The sequence below is a fragment of the Eubalaena glacialis genome, chromosome 9 (genome assembly GCF_028564815.1).
Source record: "Eubalaena glacialis isolate mEubGla1 chromosome 9, mEubGla1.1.hap2.+ XY, whole genome shotgun sequence".
Taxonomy (NCBI): Eukaryota; Metazoa; Chordata; class Mammalia; order Artiodactyla; family Balaenidae; genus Eubalaena; species Eubalaena glacialis.
In genome coordinates, this window is record NC_083724.1 from 28,514,424 (window position 1) to 28,537,268 (window position 22,845).

The 22,845-nt window shown below is 35.8% G+C and overlaps 1 protein-coding gene across 3 annotated transcripts in view; it reads right to left on the minus strand.

The window, feature by feature from the left end:
• SLC44A1 (solute carrier family 44 member 1) overlaps positions 1 to 22,845 on the minus strand; it is a 153,820-nt gene that overhangs the window by 34,091 nt on the left and 96,884 nt on the right. For all 3 annotated transcript variants that reach the window (XM_061200159.1, XM_061200158.1, XM_061200157.1), the window contains exons 5-9: positions 16,315 to 16,408; positions 9,224 to 9,393; positions 7,184 to 7,273; positions 2,262 to 2,401; positions 853 to 1,039 (exon numbers count right to left, since the gene is read on the minus strand). In XM_061200159.1, coding sequence (XP_061056142.1) covers positions 853 to 1,039; positions 2,262 to 2,401; positions 7,184 to 7,273; positions 9,224 to 9,393; positions 16,315 to 16,408 — 681 coding nt within the window. The remainder of the gene's footprint in view (positions 1 to 852; positions 1,040 to 2,261; positions 2,402 to 7,183; positions 7,274 to 9,223; positions 9,394 to 16,314; positions 16,409 to 22,845) is intronic.

Below are 22,845 nucleotides of genomic sequence, written 5' to 3' on the forward strand. Positions count from 1 at the left end.
ATTGCGGCACATAGGATCTTCGTTGCCGCGTGCGGGATCTTTAGTTGAGGTATGTGGGATCTAGTTCTCTGACCAGGGATTGAACCCGGGCCCCCTGCATTGGGAGCTCAGAGTCTTAGCCACTGGACCACCAGGGAAGTCCCTGAATATAGTTCTTACCACATTATCAGTTATTTAGTATAGGCATGAATTTTCAAACACTTCAACTTTTTTTCAGAGGAGTTACTTGTCCAATAATTATAGACCTAAATTATTAGCAAAGTACAGAAATTAATATTATTTTCAATTGGTGATGGTGTGCTGAATGGCCAGAGAAGTTACATGTAAGCTTACTATCCTTATACCACTCCTCATAATTAATTCCATTTAGACATACATAACCTTTGATATTAAGTATGGCTACAAGTAAGTCTGAGAGTCTAACTGTGAACTGTATCACTACTAGCTCTACATAGGTTCAGGTCATTTCCAAACTAGAAAGTCCCAAGGAAGCAAGCTGATCTTTGGCTATAACTGGAGTTTGAGGCAATTCCAGAGCAGCACTGCATTCATTAGTTCATCTTAGAATGAATCCAAATGTCTGAGTCAGTACAGGAGCTTACTTCAAATCCATAACCATCTTGAAACTGGATATGATTTCAGGCCCTACCTGGTTTAGACTCACTTTGCTGGGATGTTCTAAAAATCATGAACGGGGAATAGGTTATTGAAGAGCCATAACCATTGCTAGTTCTGATGGTTGTTAGACCTTAGTCCATAAATGTCTTAAGAATTATATCTCTCTGATGTTTTAAAATATTTTAATGCAAATCAGTTTCATCACTAAAAGAAAGAAGTAACATGTCTTCTTACCGGTAGTGCCAAGAAAGAGAAGTGTCATGATCCAGTACACCCAAAACAGGACAAGAGCAAAGAAGGTCCAAAAGGGTTGGAAGACTAGCAGTGGCAAGTGAATGAAGACCTTGCCAGCCACGTGGAACAAGGCGATGGTGAGAGCAACCCGTTTGCGCATGACTAACATTATGAGGAACAAGACAACCTGTAGGAGAGAACAGATGGAAAGATTCCAGCTACTGTTTTAAGCAGTAAAAACAGAAACTGAACAATGGTGGAAATTTTTTAACATAACCCTTCATTCCAAAATGGGGATGTATCATTCTCTGAATCCCAATAACACTTTAACAGTCTGTATCTCTCTTGCAGCCCTTATTTTTCATTATATATTGAAAATGTCTTTTAAAGCTAAACATAAAAGAGTTTCTCAATTTATTAATACATCCTAGATGTATTAATTCTTCTACTTTCCCTTTTTCCACTCGTTATGAATCAAAACGTGTTGTTTGTCATCAGGATGAGACTCTTAATTTATTTAAATAGATACATGCTTGCCACTCTGAAAATAGGGGAAAAGACGATATGCTATGACCACAAAAGCACAGAGAACTTATACCTCATCTCCCTTGTTGGACCAAAAGCACCTTACAAGCAGGGTCCATGTCAAATTTATCCTTTGTCACTCCCCACTCTGCCCTGGCACCTGGCACAGAGAATTGTACTTAAAAGATGATTAATAAATATTTGTACAATGATAGCAAACAAAAATCTTTTGGCACCAATGGTTTTACGATGGCTTTATTTTTAGTTTCTAATGCTCAATGAAAAGCTTGGGATTGCTCCAAGAAGTGGACTGAGATTTTTTTCCCCTTTTTTCAGAGAGGAGAAGGAGATGAACCAAAGATATGAATATAGATTACTGAACCACATGTTAATGAATAATTTTACTGCAATTATTATAATAATTATACTAGTTAGTGAAGCTCACCTCTCTTTTTAAAATAATGTTGTTAAAAGTTTAAAAGGGAAAAAGGGGAAAATAATTAGTGAATAAGTAGATGGAATGACACTAGGTAGCCTATTTCTTAATAGACTTTTCTATAGTAAAGAAAACTGTTTTTTAAAAATAATTACACTATCTCATGACAATAAGATGTACGTTCTTACTAGAAAATGATAATTAATATTCTAGGTGAAAATTCCCTCTCAAAAAGCAGGCAGTACAGAACACAATGTCACATCAAATAGCACTCATCATTTAGGGGAGCCTTCTGAAGCCTTTTGAGTATGTCATACACTGTGGGGCAGAGATTTTATCCAACAGGGATCATGGTTAGGCATGCAATGGCTAAGCGTGAGTTTCTGCTTCATTAATGATCTGTAAATAAAAACATAAACCTGAAAGATACACCAAGGCCTGTACTCACTGTGAATACTGTAGCTGAAATGGCATAGATGAGGAGGGCCCGAAGATTGTCTTCAGCTACCTGAAGCTGTTCAGGGATAACTGTTTCTTTGGGAGACTTTCTTTGCTTTGCATATAGCCACCATAGTACACCTGTGCCACCTGGAGACAAACAAAACAATTGTTTTTGCAATAATCGGCACAAGAAAACGTGTAACATAAATCCTCAATTTTCTGGACCCTTCCTATACATCAACGTGGACTAACACAGCAGCAATCCATTTGGCTGGGAGGTGCGTGGCTGTAACTTTTTGCCAGCCTAAGGGGAACTCCAATGACTCCACTTACACCTTCCACATTAGGCACTTACAAATCTCTCACTGTATCAAATAAACTTCCTTTAACTGTATTTATTATCAACTCTGAAGCTGAGAGACAGCCAGCAAGGACAGATACCCCTGAGAGGAACTGGTCACGAAGACAGCCTCAGCGCCTGTTTAAGCTAAGGAGCCTGTGGGAAGCAAGTAAGGGTTACAGAAATCAGCAATGAAGCTGAGGAAGGCAAAGATCTTCTCTGTTGTACAGTAACCCCAGTGCCTAGTGAGGATACACTCATGCAGTTGATGAAATATTTGTACAATGAATAAATGAAGATCAGATGAGTAGTTCCCACCAAAGGTAGGAACAAAGATAGGAAATCTTTGATAGCTGGATAGCGGTGGGCACTAGGGATGGGAATTTTTATCTCCATGACTGGTTCAGAGATTCTGAGATCTAGACTGAAGAGGGAGGCAGACCTGCCTCCATATAAGAGAGCTGCATTGGACACCTTCATTCAATCCATTCGACAAACACTTTGAGTGCCTACAGCACCTACTGTTCTAGGGGCTACGGATAGAGCGGTGAAAAACCAACATCAACTCTCATGCAGCGTATATAGTAATGGGGAAACAAAAAAAACAAGGAAACAAGTGAAAATAGAGTATATTAAATCTAAGAAAAAAGCTGCCAGTAAGGGATAGAAAGTGCTAGGGCTGGGAAAGCATTACAATTGTATATAAGCAAGGCCTCACTGGGGTGAGACGATACTTGAGCAAAAGAATCAAAGACAGGGAGAAAGCAATCTATGAAACTATCTAAGAGTGTTCCAGGCAAGAGGAAACAGCAAGTTCTGAGATGCTGATATGGGCCATGCCTGGCAGGCAAGAAAAGAGGAAGCCACTATGGCTACAGCAATGAGCAATGGGGAAAGCAGTAAGAGATGTGTGCAGAGAGGGAGCTGGGCACCAGATCATACTGCAAGGCCTTGTAGGCCACGGTAAGGAAATGGAAGATTCAGAGTAGAGATGTGTATGTATAGGTGGATGAGATGAATGCCTGGGAGAGAAGCAACTGGGCTGAGATCTATGCAAATCAACCTGACCTCCATGTGCACTCAAGTCAAAAGTGAATAGTGTCAAAGGGAAATTCCAACTACCTGTTGGCAAATATTAAGCATGAATTTTTCTTCTATGGAAGATGATTAAACAAACCAAAACAACCATGAGTCTATGAAGAATATTTCACAGAAAGGGAAAGGTTACTTCCATTTTGGAATCTTGAAGGTACAAGAAAATTGTTTGTAAAACTGTTTAATATCCTCAAAAAATGGAATAAAATATGTTCTCTACAAACAGAAATAAAAAGTTGAGAGAAAGCCTGAAGTTCAAGGAAAATAGAATGAGATAATAATGATGACATCAAGGGCATTGTTCATAACATCCACAGTAGATATCATTAATTAAACATTTAAACTTGTGCCAGGAATTAGCACAAATAGATGCAACCACATTTAAACACAATGCTATTAAGTGGGTATTATTAGCTCCACTTTGCAAATGATGAAATTGAAATTTAGGAAATTTCAGCAGCATGCCAAATGTCACAAACTTGGTAAGTGGGAGAGCTGGGATTCAAATCTACTTTTATTATAAAAGCTATCCATCTGTTATGAACTGAATGCTGTGTCTCCCCAAAACCCATCTATTGAAATCCTAATCCCCAATATGGTGTATTTGGAGGTGGGGCCTTTAGAAGATGATGAGGCCATAAATGTGGAGCCCTCATGAATGGGATTAGTGCCCTTATAAAAGAGACCCCAGAAAGCTCCTTCCCCCTTCTGCTATGTGAGGACACAGCAATCAGATGGCCGGAAACAGGAAGTTGGCCCTCACCAGATGCCGAATCTGCTGGTGCCTTGATCTTAGACTCCCCAGCCTCCAGAACTGTGAGAAATAAATGTTTGTTGTTTATAAGGCATCCAGTCTGTGGTACTTTGTTACAGCAGCCCAAACTGACTAAGACATCATCTAAACACAGAATTAGATTAGAAGGCTACAAACTGAAATGAAAAGGAAGATGGCTGAGAGAAGGAAGACCTACAAATAAGATGAAATTGGAATAACAAAATTAAGTTGTCAAGTACAGACTGACACCACGGAAAACAAAATCAGTGATATGGTAGATAAACTTGAAGAGTTCTTCCTGAATGTAAAGAAAATGACAAAAGGATTAAAATGATAATTTAGAAGATGATAGCAGGAGAGTAACAAGGATCTTAAAGAGAAAACCACCAGGATGGAAACAATAAACAAGTATAGAAATAAAGTAAACTTTTCAAAGTTGAAAAAGATTCCCCAAAAAAGAGATCATAGGCAAACTGAGTTAAGATTCTGAACTAGACAAAAATTTTAAGTTATAAGGATAAGTTAAAAATTATATAAATATCTAGGTAAGTGAGATAGGTTATGGGCACGGGAACAAAATTTAGACTGGTCTCAAAGTTCTTCTCTGAAATGAAGTACAGACATAAGGCAATATACTGTATCTTAAGACTTTTATATGCAACAAATTCAATATTCACATGTGAAGGCAAAGGCAATCTTAGATAACCAAGAATTCAGAATATTACAACCCATAAGTCTTTCATGAATAAGTTACTTGAACTCAGATTCCAGTCAAAACAAATATGAACTGAAATTTAGAACTCAAGAATGAACTTTTATAAAAACAGGACCAGTATAACTGAATCACTTTGCTGTACACCTGAAACTAACACAACATTGTAAATCAACTATACTCCAATGTAAAATAAAAATTAAAAAAAAATAAAAATAGAAATAAAAACAGGACCAGTAGTTCTCACTAAAATCAGGACAGGAGAGAACTTAAATAAACTTAAATATAATTATGAAACTCCTCAAGGCAAAGGTAAGCAAAATTCTTTGAAAAGATATAGTACAACAAATAATATTTTAAGTTTAATAATAACCTGAATACGAACACTCAGAATATTTAACAAGAGCTAAAAAGTGCGAGTGGGCAGAAGAGAGTAGGATTAGACAGGAAGGAAAGTTTATGCTAAATTTAAAGGGGGGGGGAACCTCAACAAATATTGTTTCAGTTCAGCCTTTAATAATTATAGAATTCTAGACTGAAGAATATTTTCTGAAAATGTTTAGGTTACCAACTGAAGAAGTGAAAATAAAATTATACCATCCAAAGCAAGGGTGAAAATAACCAAAGAAAACACAGTTCCATACAGCAAAGATAGGGAAAACAAAATAAGGAAGCATAAATTTAAGGAAAACATAAAACAGATGACATCAGTAAGACCAAACATACCAGGTAAACGTGACAAATTCTCCTACTGAAAGAGTTTCATATTGGGTTAAAACGTTTTTATACTATATACATACACACACACACACACACACACACACACACACACACGCATACATATATATATGAATATCAAGGTCTGGATTCCAAATGCTAACACTGGTGAACTGAAGGTGGTCCCTATAATTATGACATTTTTAAAGGCAAAAGTAAATACTCTTTAAAGAGAAGATGTAGCATGTGAAATAAAACTTTTTTTTTTTTTTTAATTTAATTTAATTTATTTATTTATGGCTGTGTTGGGTCTTCGCCTCTGTGCGAGGGCCCTCTCTAGTTGTGGCAAGCGGGAAACACTCTTCATCGCGGTGCGCGGGCCTCTCACTGTCGCGGCCTCTCTTGTTGCGGAGCACAGGCTCCAGACGCGCAGGCTCAGTAATTATGGCTCACGGGCGCAGTCGCTCCGCGGCATGTGGGATCCTCCCAGACCAGGGCCCGAACCCATGTCCCCTGCACTGGCAGGCAGACTCTCAACCACTGCGCCACCAGGGAAGCCCCCTAAAACTTTTATTTTCTTTCCTATATTTCTATTTTCTACCATGGAAGTAGTTAGATACCATGAGTAGGTATGACATTTATAATTGGGAGGGGGAAATTTTTTTTTAAAGACAATAAACACAGAAAACCCAGAAGGTTTCATTAGAAACACTAAAATAAAAACAAAATAGAATGTCAATAGACAGAAAAACGAGTAACAAAATTTTAAACACACACACGTACACACCCGGCCCCCCACAGAGTTATCCTGCCAGGAACACTTTTCAACCAGAAAGAATTTCAACACCTTAGAATGGCTGATTCAGGCCTTAAAAAAGTGCAAGATAAAAAGAAAGGGTCCCTTCACTTGCCAGGCAGGGAGCACTGGAAGAATCAAGTGAAAATTCAAAAGCAGGAGCAGAACAGAGGCTCAATTCCTTTCTTTTCAATTGTACTCTCCCCCTCAAACTGATATTGACAGAAAAACGTTAGTCCCCATTTAAAAATATCTCACTTGCTCTTATTCCAAAAGCCACTGACCTTCCCATTTTATTTGATTTAGTGATCTCACAGTGAACTAACTTAAATATAATCCACTCACCTGTCTTTACATTTTATCAATGAATTCACAGGCCTTACAAGAGGAAAATTATTTAAAATAACCAAAATAGTTCTGAATTGAGGGATTGTTAAAGGCAAACTTTAACTCTCAATTCTAATTACTAAAAAACAAAGGAATAAGCAGCTTACCAAGTGAACCCAGGATGAGCAGAATTGTTAAGATCCACACAAGTATTCTTGATATATACCTGATTATCACCATCAAAATCATGGACAGAACTGCAGGGAAGATAAAGAACACACAGAATATCATTTGAAAACTTTAGAAAATATAAAGAGAAACTCTTTCAATTGTTTTCTCCTAGGGAAATAATTTGTTGCTATTGACAAGTTCATGACTCCAATTTAGGTAAGAAAGGAAACTGGCTGCTTTTGTACTTTGACTTTGGTACTTGCACCACTTGAACAGCATCACTTAAAACCAAAGGCACCTAACGGGGTTTATAAATGACAGAAAAGAATACATGCAAATGTATATGGTGACTCAAAAACAGCACAGAACTGTTGTGGATTTGCCACAGGAAGACATCAGAACTCACATGCAAACATAGATGCCAACACACAAAGTGTAGAGAATGACATGCCATGTTGATGACCGGAAAAATTACCACACGTAGACAGAGATCAGTTAAATTAGGTGCTACACTTCCTTGAGTCACCTATGCGTTTCAGGACCAACTTCTGATGTTCGGTCAACAAGCCAGATGGTATATTATCTTTTTCTAGTTGTTTCTCCTCTAAAACTCCAAGAGATGGTCTGACCCTATAGAATAATATCCTGAAAACTACTGAAGCCAAAATTCCTCTGATGTTACTTCTCAACTGAGGTCAGGGGTCCTGACTAAGAAGCTCTTCAAAAAAGGAGCAAAGCTTAGTTTGAGTTATTTAACCAACTCCTCTACCCACCCCAAGCTAAATTCCAACACGCCAAAATCTTGAGTGAAAATCTCAAAACAAACTGAGAAGATTTAACCCTTGCATGGGGAAATTCATTTCTGAAATCATAATTTGTTCATCTTTAATTATCTAAAGTCCTATTTCACAAACAAATGAATAAAGATCTTAAACCTCAAAAGAAAACCATTCTAATAAAAAATGGAATTCCAATGGCTTAACAACATTATTAACATTATTTTTAGGTTTGGATTTTTTTTTCTTGGTTCAAGTATTCAACTATTTCAGAAATCAAAAAATTATTATATATAAAGCTAGACTAATAATCAAGTTTCCTTGGACCATTTGCAAAGCCAAATAAATGGTTGGGATCTGTGACTAGGTAACATTATTAAGGTACTCACATTTGCAATAAATGTACAGGAACCAAAAACAGATGGGAGCGTTTCAAATATCACAGAAATAGCTTTTCATATGGACAGCATTATTTCAACTGAGTCAAGTACTACCTAAGCAAAAAGAAAATACTCTCTAATGACAAGACAGAAATACAGCTAGACTTCTCAATGACTATAATTGGTGTTAACAGGCATAAACACTCATTTTACTTATATAACACAATAGTTGTTTGGTTCCTGCTACAGTTTACTTCTCCCAACTAAAAAAGTCTATAAATTCTGATATAGCTACATATAGTTCTAGGATAATATAGGGAATTTACATCTTGAAAATGACATTTATTTGCTTTTATTTATTTTATTATCTATTTATTGACCAAAAAACTAAATGGCTAACAGGTGGAGATTTCCTACTTTTTCAAGCAATACAGATATTAATTGTAGCAATGAAAAAAATTACATAATCCAAACATAATATATCAGAAATCTATGCTCTTTGATGGAAATATAAAAGAGAATGTGTAGCCTCTTTTTATAAGCAAGTAAGCCTTTTGGAATCAAAACTAAAAACAAAGGGATGCTGATAATAGAAACCTCCTATTATCATATTAAAGGTTATTATAGACTTTGTAATCAAAGTTTGGGAATACACCAGTTTTCTCCAATGAGAGAAAAAGACGGGAAATGAGTTTCAGACATATATATATTCTTTTTAAAATATGTATCTATTTATAACTATATATATTCTGAAACAATTATTTTGGCTATGGGAAGTTAAACAATTTACAAGTATCCCCAGCAGTATTCATATTTTGGTTAAAAGAACAGTCTTCTACTGCAGTACTATGCAATAGCTAATAATGAGAAAAACAATTACCTAGTGATAACAAGCAAAGTCCCAATATAATTTCTTTGCTGGTCATTACTCCACTAATCAGCCTGTGTAAGACACTATTGTCACTGACAAAGGTGATCAGGGCCTCTGCAAACTTGGCATAGCAGGAAATGTTCACAGGAGCACAGCGATGGAAGAATGGAATAGGTGCACTGGTGACACAAGAAAAAAAAAATCAGAAAAAAAATTACTCCTACTTAATATAAATGCCACATCAAACACACAAATGAAAGGTGAATATGACTGCAATACAGTCCACCCTCCACACGTCATATGGGAGCTAAGAGCTGTGAGCTTAATGCTATGAAGATGACCGTCATGGGGCATGATGCACATCTTACCACAAGCCTTATCAAAGAGGGTGGAGTGCATATTCCAACAGAAGACATTACCCTCCCCTTCTGAAAAGAAACACACACATACACACATACACAACTACTAAAAGCAAAACCAAACACTTAAACTCCTCAGCCTACACATCTATCAATCAAGGGGCAGATGGCAAAACTTACAAACATATACTTCATTGAACTGAAAATGAATTTTTGCCATAAGCTATCTAAAAATAAAAACAAACATACTTTTGCTTGAAACATGCCACCATTAATAGAGTATTTCTTCTCTCAGAACGGCATACAAAACCTTAGATTAAAAAAGGTATTTGGGGCACAAGCTTAATAACTCACACAAAGTAGTCATACCAAGACATCAACATACAGCATAATATGCAGCTATTTGAAACAATAACTTTGAATACTATTGTATGGAAGAACTTATGATTTAATAGTACAAGGGAAAAAACCCAAAAATTGATATCTAATGTGATGATTACATCTCTGTATAAAAGATATATACATAAGAATGAGAACAGGAAAAAATATAAAGAAATGAAAAATCTCTGATTTGTTAGGGTCATGAGATTCTGGGCCATTTTCTTTTCTTTTTGTATGTTATTATTATTATGAGATTATTTGTGTCCAAAAAAGAGGGAATCAATTATATCAGGTTTATACTGACTGCAGCTTTCACTTGTGAAGGAACATAGCTATGTATAAACCATGACATAAATATAGCTTGTTATAACATGGTTCTATTTTAGCTTCTGAGAACATGTATGCACTAATCAGTGAGAGATTTTAAGCCAAGCTCTATGAACATGCCCTCAGTTGTGACTTATTTGGATTCTAAAAGAGCCCATACATGCGCCTATGCACAAACACACATTTATGTGTGCATTAAGTTAAAATTTAGTCATTACTAACACGAATCCCACGTTGTCAGAATTATTTGTAGGACTATCAGTCACAGTCTAACATAACACTTTTGACTGGACTGAAATAAGTGTGTTCTCATTCTTGACTGGCACTGTATTTTGGTCAAATTAGTGAATAAGATTACATGGTTGAACACCAAATAAAATCCCAAGGTTTCTAATCTCAGCGAAGCAACTTTGTATAACCCAAAGCAAAACACTACCTTTGTTTCCTTCCTCAAAAAACAATTAGAATATTTCTTTTCAAGTAAGAATATAAGTGAACTATATATTGATTTTCCTTAAATGTTGGTACATGAGCACCGTTGGGAGTAAGAATAAGCAACATCTTCCGTGATGTTAAACTTCATGGAGCAATAAAATAATATAATTTTAAAGATCTAGCCTTACCTTAGTTATGCTCTAAAGTAAAATGTATCCAAAAATGAGGATGACATGCATGTTCATTTTTTAAAAATTACCTCTTGTGATGTGTGGGTGTATTTGTATACACCTCCAAAATGGTGTTGGTGAAAGATAATACCAAAGATTTGATATTTTGTCACAAAGTGCAGAAAGCCAGAGCATTCTGAGTAATGCTTGAATTACAGGTATGTAAGTCACCATTTTTTGACCAAAAGTTGTTTTACTAATGATTTAAAAAGACATTAAATTACAGAATACTTTTAGGTGAAATGGATTTAGTTAGAAATATTACAGGAAAGAATAAAAAAAGATTAACTACAAGTTCCTACTCAATGGAGGCTAACTTGGGACAGAAACCTTTAAACTTGACAACTGTGTTATGACCTACAACTATTTTTTTCCTGATACTGTCTAGATACTGTCCCTGCCAGGTTAATGTCCCTGTCTAAGGACTTTTAACCGTATTTTAACTAAAAGGCTGGTTCTCTGTCCTTCAAGACTAAAGTCCTCTCTGCTCCATGACTGTCTACATCTTCATCTGCTTTATTACCCTATATCTCTGATGTCATCTCAGTTTAACTCACTTGACTCCAACCTTGAACATAAAATACATCCACCTTAAGGATACTGATGTTCTATTTTTAATACCCACCAATTTTTTTGGTCCTGCTCCCCTGTTTCCTTTTTCCTGTCATATAACCGTAAACTTTATCCTCTGTCCAGAGGTGGCTCCACTTAAATCTCCCATATCGTAACAGGATGTTGATGTATTTTTATACTCAAAGAGAAATATACATCATTTCCAAAAGAGAGTGGAACTTGTGATAAAGAAAAGAAAACTGGACTTGGGTTCAAAAGCCCTGGGTGATTCTCCTAACATTACACAGGTCACTTCACCTCTCTTTCTCAGTCCCTCCTTCTGTTAGCTGAAAGGGTAGAAGTAAGTCCTCTATAAGTCTTTCCGCATCTTAATAATAATAATAATAATAATAATGTCCACCCATAAATCAATGATTCTAAATTAGTAGAAGCAGGATGCCCAGTAGCTTTAGTATTTTTCTGCTTTTCATACTTATAATGAGGATAGCTGATTTGCAAAGGGAAGGATTATAGTCTTAAAATTCTAATCCTTCATTTGTATTTAAGAGAAAAGCTGAGTAATATCAGTTTTGAACTTACGCTTTCAAGTCATTTGTATACTGTATATAAACACTTGGCCAATTAGAAAGAGTACTTTTACAAGTATCCTTCAAAGAACTGGAATAAAATAACAGTCCCTTGCCTTATAGTTCAATCTATGTCAGTTAAAAAAACCTGACAGCTCTAAATTTAAAGGTATAAAAATAGCACAAGCTGATTAACTACACTGTTTAGCTGATGGTCAAAATGGTCAAAAGCTGCTCTTAGTGGTAAGGAATAACAGAAATAGAAGGCAAACAAAACCGAAGATAATATTTGGACATAACAGCAAAAATGAAATTAAATACTTAGCTTTAAAGTAAAAAGTACTAGATTCCCTTGTCATTCTTTTTCTCAACTCTTTGCCAAACAGAAACAACTTGACTAGTCATGAATTATATTGTTTGAATTATTTTATTATTTAAAAAAATTTTAGTAATCATGGCATTGAAATGGTTTATCTTATATTTTACCATTTAAATCCCATGTGATATGATGAATTTAAGATGTTACCTGATTTCATATACCTCTCAGAAAATAACCCTTCTGAGAACCTAGTATATGAGATCACTTCTACTTTAGTGTCTAACCTAAATGACACACTCTGTGCTTCTTAATTCAGAGAACGAGCATAAAGAATTCTATTTACAGTAAGTTTTTCTACCTTTTGAAGCCTACAGAATATTGAATCTTTAAGAAGTCAGTGCTGTCCCATTAGGAACTGATGCTGTTTCACTTTATTGAAACATTAGTCAACAAGAACAAAATGAATTTATAATGAGTCTTTTAAAGATTTTTTTAAAATTAGCCACTCATAGGAAAATTGTCTCTTACCTTGGCAAACATATTGCCCATTTGCCTCTAAGTCCAGACTATCACAGTTAATGAGCTCCCTCAAAGTATGATGACAAACAATGCCTAATATCTTGTCCATATGCCTTTGTAAGAGAAGATAGGAGTTTGCACTTCACACAATTATTTTAAAACTTCAGGTTATAAATAAGCAATTATACAAGACTTCTAATTAAAAGTTGTATTTAAGAAAGAATAAAAATAAAGGGTTTTGGCAATATCTCTATAGCACAGCAAAGGCAGGAGATAAGTAATCAAGAATCTAATGGCAATGTGCAGTGATTTTCACACATTTCATTTTATTTCTTTTCTCTCCTCTTTCATTCCTATACTCCCTTTTTTCCCTTCAAATTAACTGTGGTATAGACTTTACAAGATCTTAGATTCAAATTCTGATTCCCAACCATTAGTTGTGTGGCCTTGGGTAACCCATTTAACCTCTTATCTTCTATTTCCTCATCTATAAATTAGGGACAATATCCTTATAGGCTTTTGTGAGGGTTAAGTGAGATAGTACATATGAGAAACATAATATGGTACTTGGCATCCAACAGATGATTTATAAATGTTAATTCACCTTGAATCCTTCACTTAAAAAAATATAGATAGATAATATTTTTTTTCTTGGCTACTATTTTCTTATTCCCATATCATGTTAATTCCTCAACACCAAGTATCCTTTCTGGCATCTGGAAGTACCAAAATAAATGTCGGATGAATAAACTGAACTTATGAAATCTGTTTCTAGTATTGCAATTTTTTCTAGCTATACCCAAACCTTTAAGCACTGGAAGTATAAGGGCTGGCTAGACTCCCTGTTGCTACTATGTTTAGCATGTCACCAGTAGAGTTCTGAATTTGGATACAATATGGCCCTTTCTAGGCATTTGCTTTTAAAATTCAAAAGCTCTTAGGAATAGTAACCATTTGGCAATTATGTGGCACTAATGTTTTATTGCAAATTAGTTTCCAACTGCTTTTCTTTAAAACAGGCACCTTCAAGCTGCAGAAGGTTCCTGGGTACCCAGGAAGGTTGGAAGGCTCTAGAAGTTGAGACAAATAATAGTCCCTAAGCCAAATGCCAAGCACAATAATGAATATTTAACACATATTATCTTACTTAATTCTTATAACAATTCCATGGGAGAGGTATTGATATTCCTATTTTACATATGAGAAAACTTGGTTTACTGAGGGCTTAACAGACTTGCTTAAGCTGACAAATAGAAAGTGGTAGCACAGAATTCAGCCCCAGGCCTATCTGGACTCAAAGTTCAGTTCTTTCTGTCCCACTGCTGTGCTCCCAGAGGGACAGCAAAGGAGACATAAAAGATGCTGAGGGCCATTTGCCTGCATCACAGGTTTGCCTAGTGCTGGTCTTCTGGTGCATATAGAAAAGTCAATCAAAGCATAGTCCCTACTCTTTTTAAGGACAGAGTTTCTTAAGGACAGAGACTAGATCTTACTCATCTTTGGAGATTTGGTATCTAATCTAATACTGTGTGTGAAACAGGGTAGTGCCCTAAGTTTTTTATTAAAACAAATTTATTCTTGTTTTTTTGATCCTTTCACTTTGCCAAATACCAGATGATGATATTTACAAGATCTTGATTTGCCTTCCTTCTATCAACTGTTGCTTCTCTTTTACCTTCCAACAATGTGAGTTCAGACAAAAGTGACAGACTGTGAACTACTAAGATAAGTAAAATGTGAGGATCTTTAAATACAGTATAAATATAGTATATAGCCGGTTTTCACATGATTTAGGTTCATCATTGCATCTTGGATTACTAAAACATTAGTGGATAACCTTGTTAGAAGCCGAGCCTGTCCATCTCTAAAACCCAAGCCCTTAATACTACGTTTTGTCTCCTAGTGAATGCCCTTAGGATGCTGTATGTGAGACGTCCATGAGTGTGCAGCCAAGGCTGGATCACCCAGTATAACCAGGAACAGGCAGTCCTCAACATGGTAGAGTCAGAGGTCAGAGGTGCTGGAGGATTTGCAGTATGAACTGCCCACCCATATTATACTAGAGCAGAGCAACCTCATTCTCATACCATGGCTTTCTGGTTATCCTTTTATAATATACTTATGCCTTAAAATAGTGACTCTATACTCAAAGTATGCATTTAAAATAGGCTTTAGCAGTTGAATGGAGAACAGAGCTTTTCTTGTTTTTACATTGATAATTTTCTCTATTCAAAGAACCTCCTTTCTTTACTGTCTCAGCCTCCCTAATATTCTCAATTTTCATGAATGGAGTTTCCCTACCTACTGGTCTAAGCCCATAATTTGTAGGTCCCTCCTACTTAGTATCTTTTAAAACAGTCCCATTATTTTTATGTCTGTAGGCTTTAAATTTTAATTTCAATAGCAACTTGACAGGACTAAAAGAGCTGGAAATCAATTAAACTGATATATCCTTTGTCGACTTTTCAACAGAAAATTTCAAATTCAAGTTAATAAAGCACAAGTAACACCCATAAGCAAGTTGAAGGAAAGGAGATATAAGATAAGAATTTTAACTAATAGCTTGCTATAACATACTGAGATACAGTAAAAAGTGGTTTTGATTCAATATTCCTGGGAAATACTCATGTCATACATGGTTAGTGATATATGCTAAGGTTCTCAAGATCAGACATGCTCCAAAAACTATATACCTAATTCTGAGGATATATTCCACAATGCTTGAGGATTTATTTCCTTTTTTAAAAAAATCAATTTATAATTTTAAAATTTGCTTTACTTAAAACTACTGTGAGATCCTTCCAAACAAAGAACATTTCTTGTTTCATCTTTGCATCCATTACACGCAGTAGGTACTTAAACAATAAATGTTTGTTGATTAAGACAAACAGCTTACTATAGAGAATGTACCTAAAGGATATAGCCTGAAATAAACTATGGAGAATAATCACTGGCATATTTTTTAAACTTACAAAGAAAATTTTAAAATAATACCAGTAAGTATGACCAACTTCAAAGAATCTTCGGAGAGTGTGAGACTTGGCTTCCAATTTTGTTGTGGGTTTTATAATGATTCAGCAGCTTTGTATACTTAAAAACTATGGCATTAAAAAAAAAAAAGTGAGCTCCCAAAAGAAATTTAAAATATCTGAGAATGATAAAAGTTGTTTGCCTGTGTGTGTGTGTGTGTGTGTGTGTGTGTGTGTGTGTTTTAAAATGATGTGAAATTCACAATGTTATTTCTATTACTACTTTTAAAATTTTGTTGTAAAAGTACTGAAACTGGGCAACAGGTATCATCAAGTGACTCTTGTCTCAGAAAAACACATACAGTTTAAAATCTACCTACAAAAACAGAAGTCACAAGTTAACAAAATACAATAAAATTTACCTCGCTGGAACAGGTAGTTTGGGGCAAAGAACAGAAGCTTTTGATGATGTAGTATATTCAGAAGGCTTTAGGTTGTAGCTGCATAGCACTGAGCCTGTTGAAAGAAAAGCTAAATGTTAGCTAGCAGAACAGAGTCCGAATAAATTCTTCTATTAATTCACTTTAACTTTATTTTATAGGTTAATATTAACTCAACATACACAACTTTCAAACATTATAGAATTAATAAGAGTCTGATTTGGTCTGTAGTATCAATTCTCAATCATTTGAAACAGATTTTTCTCTGGTAACTTATATACAAATTTTAATTAATAATATTAAGGGTAATAACAATAAGTACTAGAGCTACTTTTATTGAGTGCCATATATCAGGCCCTATACAAGATGACATACATATACACATATTTTTTTTTTTAATAAAGAGTCAACTTTTCATTGTAACTGACCAAACTGTGTCTAGGAATGTCTTCGAACAACAGAACCAAAGAAACATGATAAAACTATCCTCTTGAAGAAACCAAGGGTTTTTGCCAGCCCCCGTGCTTCTGAGGGTTAGACTGAAAGCAGCCCATTCCTGAGGCTGGTTCTCTTCCCCACGCCAAGAGGAGGGCTGGGATAGACAGAGGACCTGGCCTTTCCTCCTATCATGCAGTGGGGTGAGCCTCTCCTCTCATCATATATATAAATTACATCATTTACTATAACTCCATTAGGCAGGCCTTTTTAAGCCCACTTGACGGAGGAGAAAATAGAGGCTAAGAGACAAGGTAAATAACTTGTCCAGGATGACACAGCTGCTAAGCCAGTAATGCTGGGGTTAAACCCTAGATCTCTTTGACTACGAAACCCATCTTCAACTACATATGCCATCTCTCCTTCTGATGCTATCCATTACTAAATATTTAAAATTATTGCATATAGCACATATGCATTCAGATAATATATTACTTTTTCCTTATTTAAAAGGCAGGAAACAGTAACTGTAAATAAACTGAATTAATTGATAAAATCAATAAATTGATCAAAGGATTCCCTGTTTTCAGATAGTTTAAAACAGCTTAAATTCAGGCCTAGATTGGTTATTCTCTGACTATATGGCTAATATATATCTAAATAATACATAAAATTCAAATGGATACAGTACACCCTATCTTTGATAAGTCTTATTTAACTGACCTGCTAATTTTATAACATAGCAACTAGAATACTGTAAGATTCATTGTACAACAGATATTGTTAACTAAGGAGATCTAGGCTTTAGTTCTAATTTTGCTGAGACCTACTACATTATATCCCATAAACTGTTTGTATTTCATTAACTGAAGTGCTTACGAGGTTACTAATTTGGTCAAATACTTCATTATTAAATACAAATAGAATAGCTTTGCATTTATATTATAGCAGTAATGAGATTTTGCACTGTACCACCATGGAAAATGTTTAAATTATAATGTGAAGGCAGACTTTAACATTGGATTAATTATGGAAACATCATGTGAGGATGTGAGAAGGAACTAGAAGGGAATACAGAAAAAAAGATTTGTTGGGACAACAAAATTGGGAGATTTGTTACATTTATATCTGGCCCTTTCAATCAAAAGCACTTTTAGAAAGCCACAAACCTGCATTTAATTCAGTAATGCTGCCCCTAAAGCAGCAACCAACTTGTTACGTGTTTGAATACGTGGGCCTTAATAGCACATTTACATAAATACATGTAGCATCTATTTTATATAAAAATAATTCAAGTAATTTGACAGTGTAAAATATTTTTAAAGAGATACTTGAAAGTTACATGGCACTGTTCTTCAAGTTTCTTTAGCTCTTAAGATAGACTCGATAGAAAACTAAGTTTCTGAAATTGTTTTCGATCATTCTCTTCCATTTTAATGACTTTCTTTTCTTTAAGTTAAACATGAATATTAAGCATCTAACTCTTCTAAAATTAGGCTTTCGTGTTTAAAGATAATGCAACTAGATACTATTTATAGCAATTTTAGAGAAAATATGACAGCAATGGCAAGCAAACATCTTAGATTAATTCTAAAATAACTGGGAGCCCTATTATAGAATTGCTCATGAAAAAATAGCAACTGTGCCAATAACTGCAGAGCGCCCAATGTGATCATCAACTTCCTGATCTGAATTGTCAACTTACTTCTTTCAGAGTCCAAGATGGAATCGATTTGCACAATATAAAAGGCCCTAACTAAAGCATACTGTGTCAGTGCTGTCAAACACAGGCTCCATCTGAATTCAGTGAACATAATCTCCATCTCCACCCTTTTTTCATTTAAAAAAGGAGGTCAGCAGGTGCAACAGAGTTCAATTTTTTAAAGACTTTCCCAGGATAATGCTCAATGAAAGGATAATAGCCTTATCTCTGATGGTATTCTGGGACAGAGGCCAGTACTAAATAGATCCTGTACTAAACAGATTAAAGAAAAAAGATCTTTACAATGTGTTAGTAGTAACAATCAGAAGAAACCTTATATTTCTTCCTGCTCAAAGGGTTCATGGACAGAGAAGCCTCAATGAAGAACACTAAAACAACCCAGAAATGGCCAATGTGTTACAATTGTTTTTCTTTTCATGTTTATTAGCTAATGCATTTTTAGTGAACTCTTTTAAGGTAGTATCTATTTTATTTTTTTTTAATAGTAGAAGTATAAACATACGATGTTTGGTTATAAACAGCAAGACAAAATTTTTCTTCTAATGCAAAAAGCAGGGAAAAACCATGCTAGAATAATGAAAAGTCTAAAACAAAAAACAAAAGCTTATCTAAACCACACCAGAGGCAATCCATGCAATTCAGCCAGTGTTATTCAAAGGCCATCAGAATGAGTGATCTTAGGAACCTAACTTGGGTATATAAACATTTATCTTGGTAAACAGTTGCTATAGTCCCCAGAATGTTTAACTACTACAATATAGCAAATGCCTTTTAATAGTCAATTATTTATTCTTTAGCTCAATATCACTTATAACAACACCCTTAAGAGGTATGTTTCCATTGCCATGCTCCAAACATTACAGATGAAAAAAATAAGTCATACTTCCAAGGCCTTTTAAGCAATCACTGGCAAACTAAGAAACAGAATTCTTTACTCCTAGGCTACAATGCTTCTTCTGTGTCTTTTCTAATAATCATAATCAGACATGTATTCAATAAGCTCCTGGGCAAAAAACATATGGTCCACAGGTACTACAAAGATAACATGTTTGAAAACATTTTTTTCCATCACCCACTCTCTAAATCTGCTGTCTCCTCCCGTGTTAATTCTACCCTGGTTAATGGCTCCACCACCCATAAAATCCCCAAGATGAAGTGTGGAAGTCATCCTATATCTTCTTAATCTACATCTTCCATCTATGTCTTCCCACACTATTCAAGACATTCAAGATACCAAGTCCCGACAATCAGATCTTTCTGTGTTATTTCAGACCATCACGATCTCTTATTGGGTCAGTTAAACTATTCTCTCAGAGGGCTTCTTAACTCCATCCTGTGTACAACTTTCAGAATGATTTCTGTAAACTGGGCATTAGTTGTATTACATCCCTGCCCTCAGGAAAATTCCAAACTCCTTGGCTTCAAAGCCCTCCTAAGGCAGGCCTCTTCCTAAAACTCCAGCCTCATTTAAGCATAATAAACTACTTATAATTCTTGCTGTTTCACAAACTTCCAGGCTTTTCCACATGCTGTTCCCTCTGCTTGGGCTGTCCTTTCCTAACTAGCATCTGAATGAGTGTTCCAAGTTTGAGCAGAATTTCTACAAACTACTCAAGCTTTACCTCCTCTGTCAAGTCTTCTCTGATGCACCCAAACAAAGCTATTTACTTCTTAGCTCTATTATAAAACTTAGCATATTATTTTATAATTTTTTAGTTTACATATCATCTCTATCTTTAGAATGTGAGCTCTTTGAGAACTGGGACCTTATGCCTTCAAAATATCTGGAACTCCTATCTCCTGGCATACAGACAGCACTCAAAAGCCATCTGGTAAATAAAACAGACAGAAATAACTACTTTTAATCTCTTATATTTTGGTGTTACATGTTATATATAATGATATATGCTTTTCAACATTGACTACAAAGTACACTATCTGAAACAGGATTTCTAAACCGTGGTATTAATACAATTCTTGGGCAATTCTTGGTTGTATGGGGCTGTCATGTGCATTTGCAGGATGTTTAGCAGCATCCCTGGTCTCTATCCACTAGATGCCAGCAGCCTCCCTGTAACCTCTCACCTAGCTGTGACAACGAAAAATGTCTCCTGACACTATTAAATGTCCTTGTGGGGGGCTGGAGGGTGGGCAGCAGTGGCAGGTGCAAAATCACCCTTAGTTAAGATCTACTGGTCTAAAACATCAAATTATTTGAAACAAAGAATTGGCAAGTTGGAAGCTAATTCTTGTTTAAAAATTTTGTTTGATTTGCTATCTCAATAATACTTGTAGGATATACAAAGAGAAAAAATAGTCCTTAAAAAACATGCTTTAGGACTTCCCTGGTGGCGCAGTGGTTAAGAATCCACCTGCCAATGCAGGGGACACGGGTTCGAGCCCTGGTCCGGGAAGATCCCACATGCCGCAGAGCAACTAAGCCCATGTGCCACAACTACTGAGCCCACGTGCCACAACTACTGAAGCCCGTGCGCTTAGAGCCCGTGCGCCACAACGGGAGAAGCCACCGCAATGAGAAGCCCATGCACCACAACAAAGAGCAGCCCCCACTTGCCTCAACTAGAGAAAGCCCACACGCAGCAACAAAGACCCAATGCAGCCAACAATCAATCAATCAATCAATAAAATTAAAAATAAAGAAAGAAAAAAGAAAATCTTTTGATGCAGAACAGTTTTCATTATGAAAAACAAATTACATTGCTATGAGAAGTTTAATGAATTTAACCCCTTTCTCTCCAATTAAGAAAGCATTATATATTTATATGCCAGAAGAAAGCAAGACAATTTTCCAATTTCAATTTCTAGTAACCAATGAAAAGGATGGACATATTTGCAGTTCCCAAGAAGCACCGTTAACCAGCTGGAGATATGACATCATCTGTCAATCACTATTGGCACACAGTAGGCACACAAGAAATATTTGCTGAGTGAATTAACTTTGGCCATCTATGTACAAGACCTCCACTAGGTATTGTGGAGGACAAAGAGAAGTTTGACTGCCTACTCTAACGCAAGCTCCTTAAACAGGGGAGGACTGTACCTTGTTTTTGTCTCTATGGCACATAATTATTTGTTGAATAAAGGAATTAGTTAAAATTGCGTTACTAAATTTAAGGATTTTTTCCTCCCCTTTTTGACAATCAAGTTTCCCTTGCTGGTCTCTGACTTGGAGGCAATTAAATCAGTTGCTACGGTTGTATGTTTCATTCATTTATAAATTATATCAAGACCAATCTTTTGATTCACTGTGGCCAAAAAGAATCCATACTCTCTGTGGCTTAAGTTATAGTGTTATTGCCAGGTAAAAAAAGAGGGTAATAATCTGATCGCCAATTCATACTAACTCTACACTTACCAACCAGATAACGATAATCAAAAGGCTTGTTAGTATTCATAAATCTTATACGAATGGATCACATAATCTTTCATGATTTTCAGCAGTGATCACTGAGAAAGCACCAAGCTGCATGGCTCTACTCAAAATGTGAACATGGTCCAATTGGCAGGTGATAAAGCTCTCAGAATTTATACAAAATACAGTACACTGAAGAAGCACTCTTAAATAGGAGTGTTATAAAAGGGATACAAACAAAAGGAAAATAATAATTCTGTCATCTTACTACTGTGTTAGGGAAAACAAAATAAATATTGACACAATAGTTTGATAAGAGTAATACAAAAGAAAATAACGAATTCCATGTAAAATATTAGCACCAACTGAGAACATGCAGCCAGCCCCCAACCTACAGGTTATTCTCATTTCTAAACTTTTGTTTAGAATTTAGACTGCATGTGGAAAGAATAAAATGACATGTAAAGCATCTGCCACAGTGCATGACACAAAGTAGGTACCAATAAATGGTATGTTGAAACAAAACGCAGGGCTTAAGTCTGACTTACCTATTCAGACTCAGATGCCCATGCTGAACAATGGGGACAGTGGAATAAAGGGAAGGGTGGACTACAGGCCAGAGGTGGTGGTAGGGCCAGAATTAGGGAAGGGGGAGAGGAAGGGGAAGAACATCTGAGCAGGCATTATCTTCCCTTCCTTCACCACCTGTCATGGTCTGGCTGGGCTGAGATGAAAGTCTCATGTAAAGCTGAAGTTAGTTTCAGAGGGAGGGTGATTCTTTTCCCCCCTACAATGTATACATTATTGAGTTTTCAAAAATAATGATAATAAAGGAGGAAAGAAACCTCTTCATCAGAAACCGGAGGGAAGAAACATTGCTGGGTTCATGCTCTGCTGAAAATAAGAACTCAGATGGGAGCTCTCACCAGATGGTTTTAGTTTCCTCTGTAGGGCATAAGGTTAGGAAAGAGGAAGAACAAGA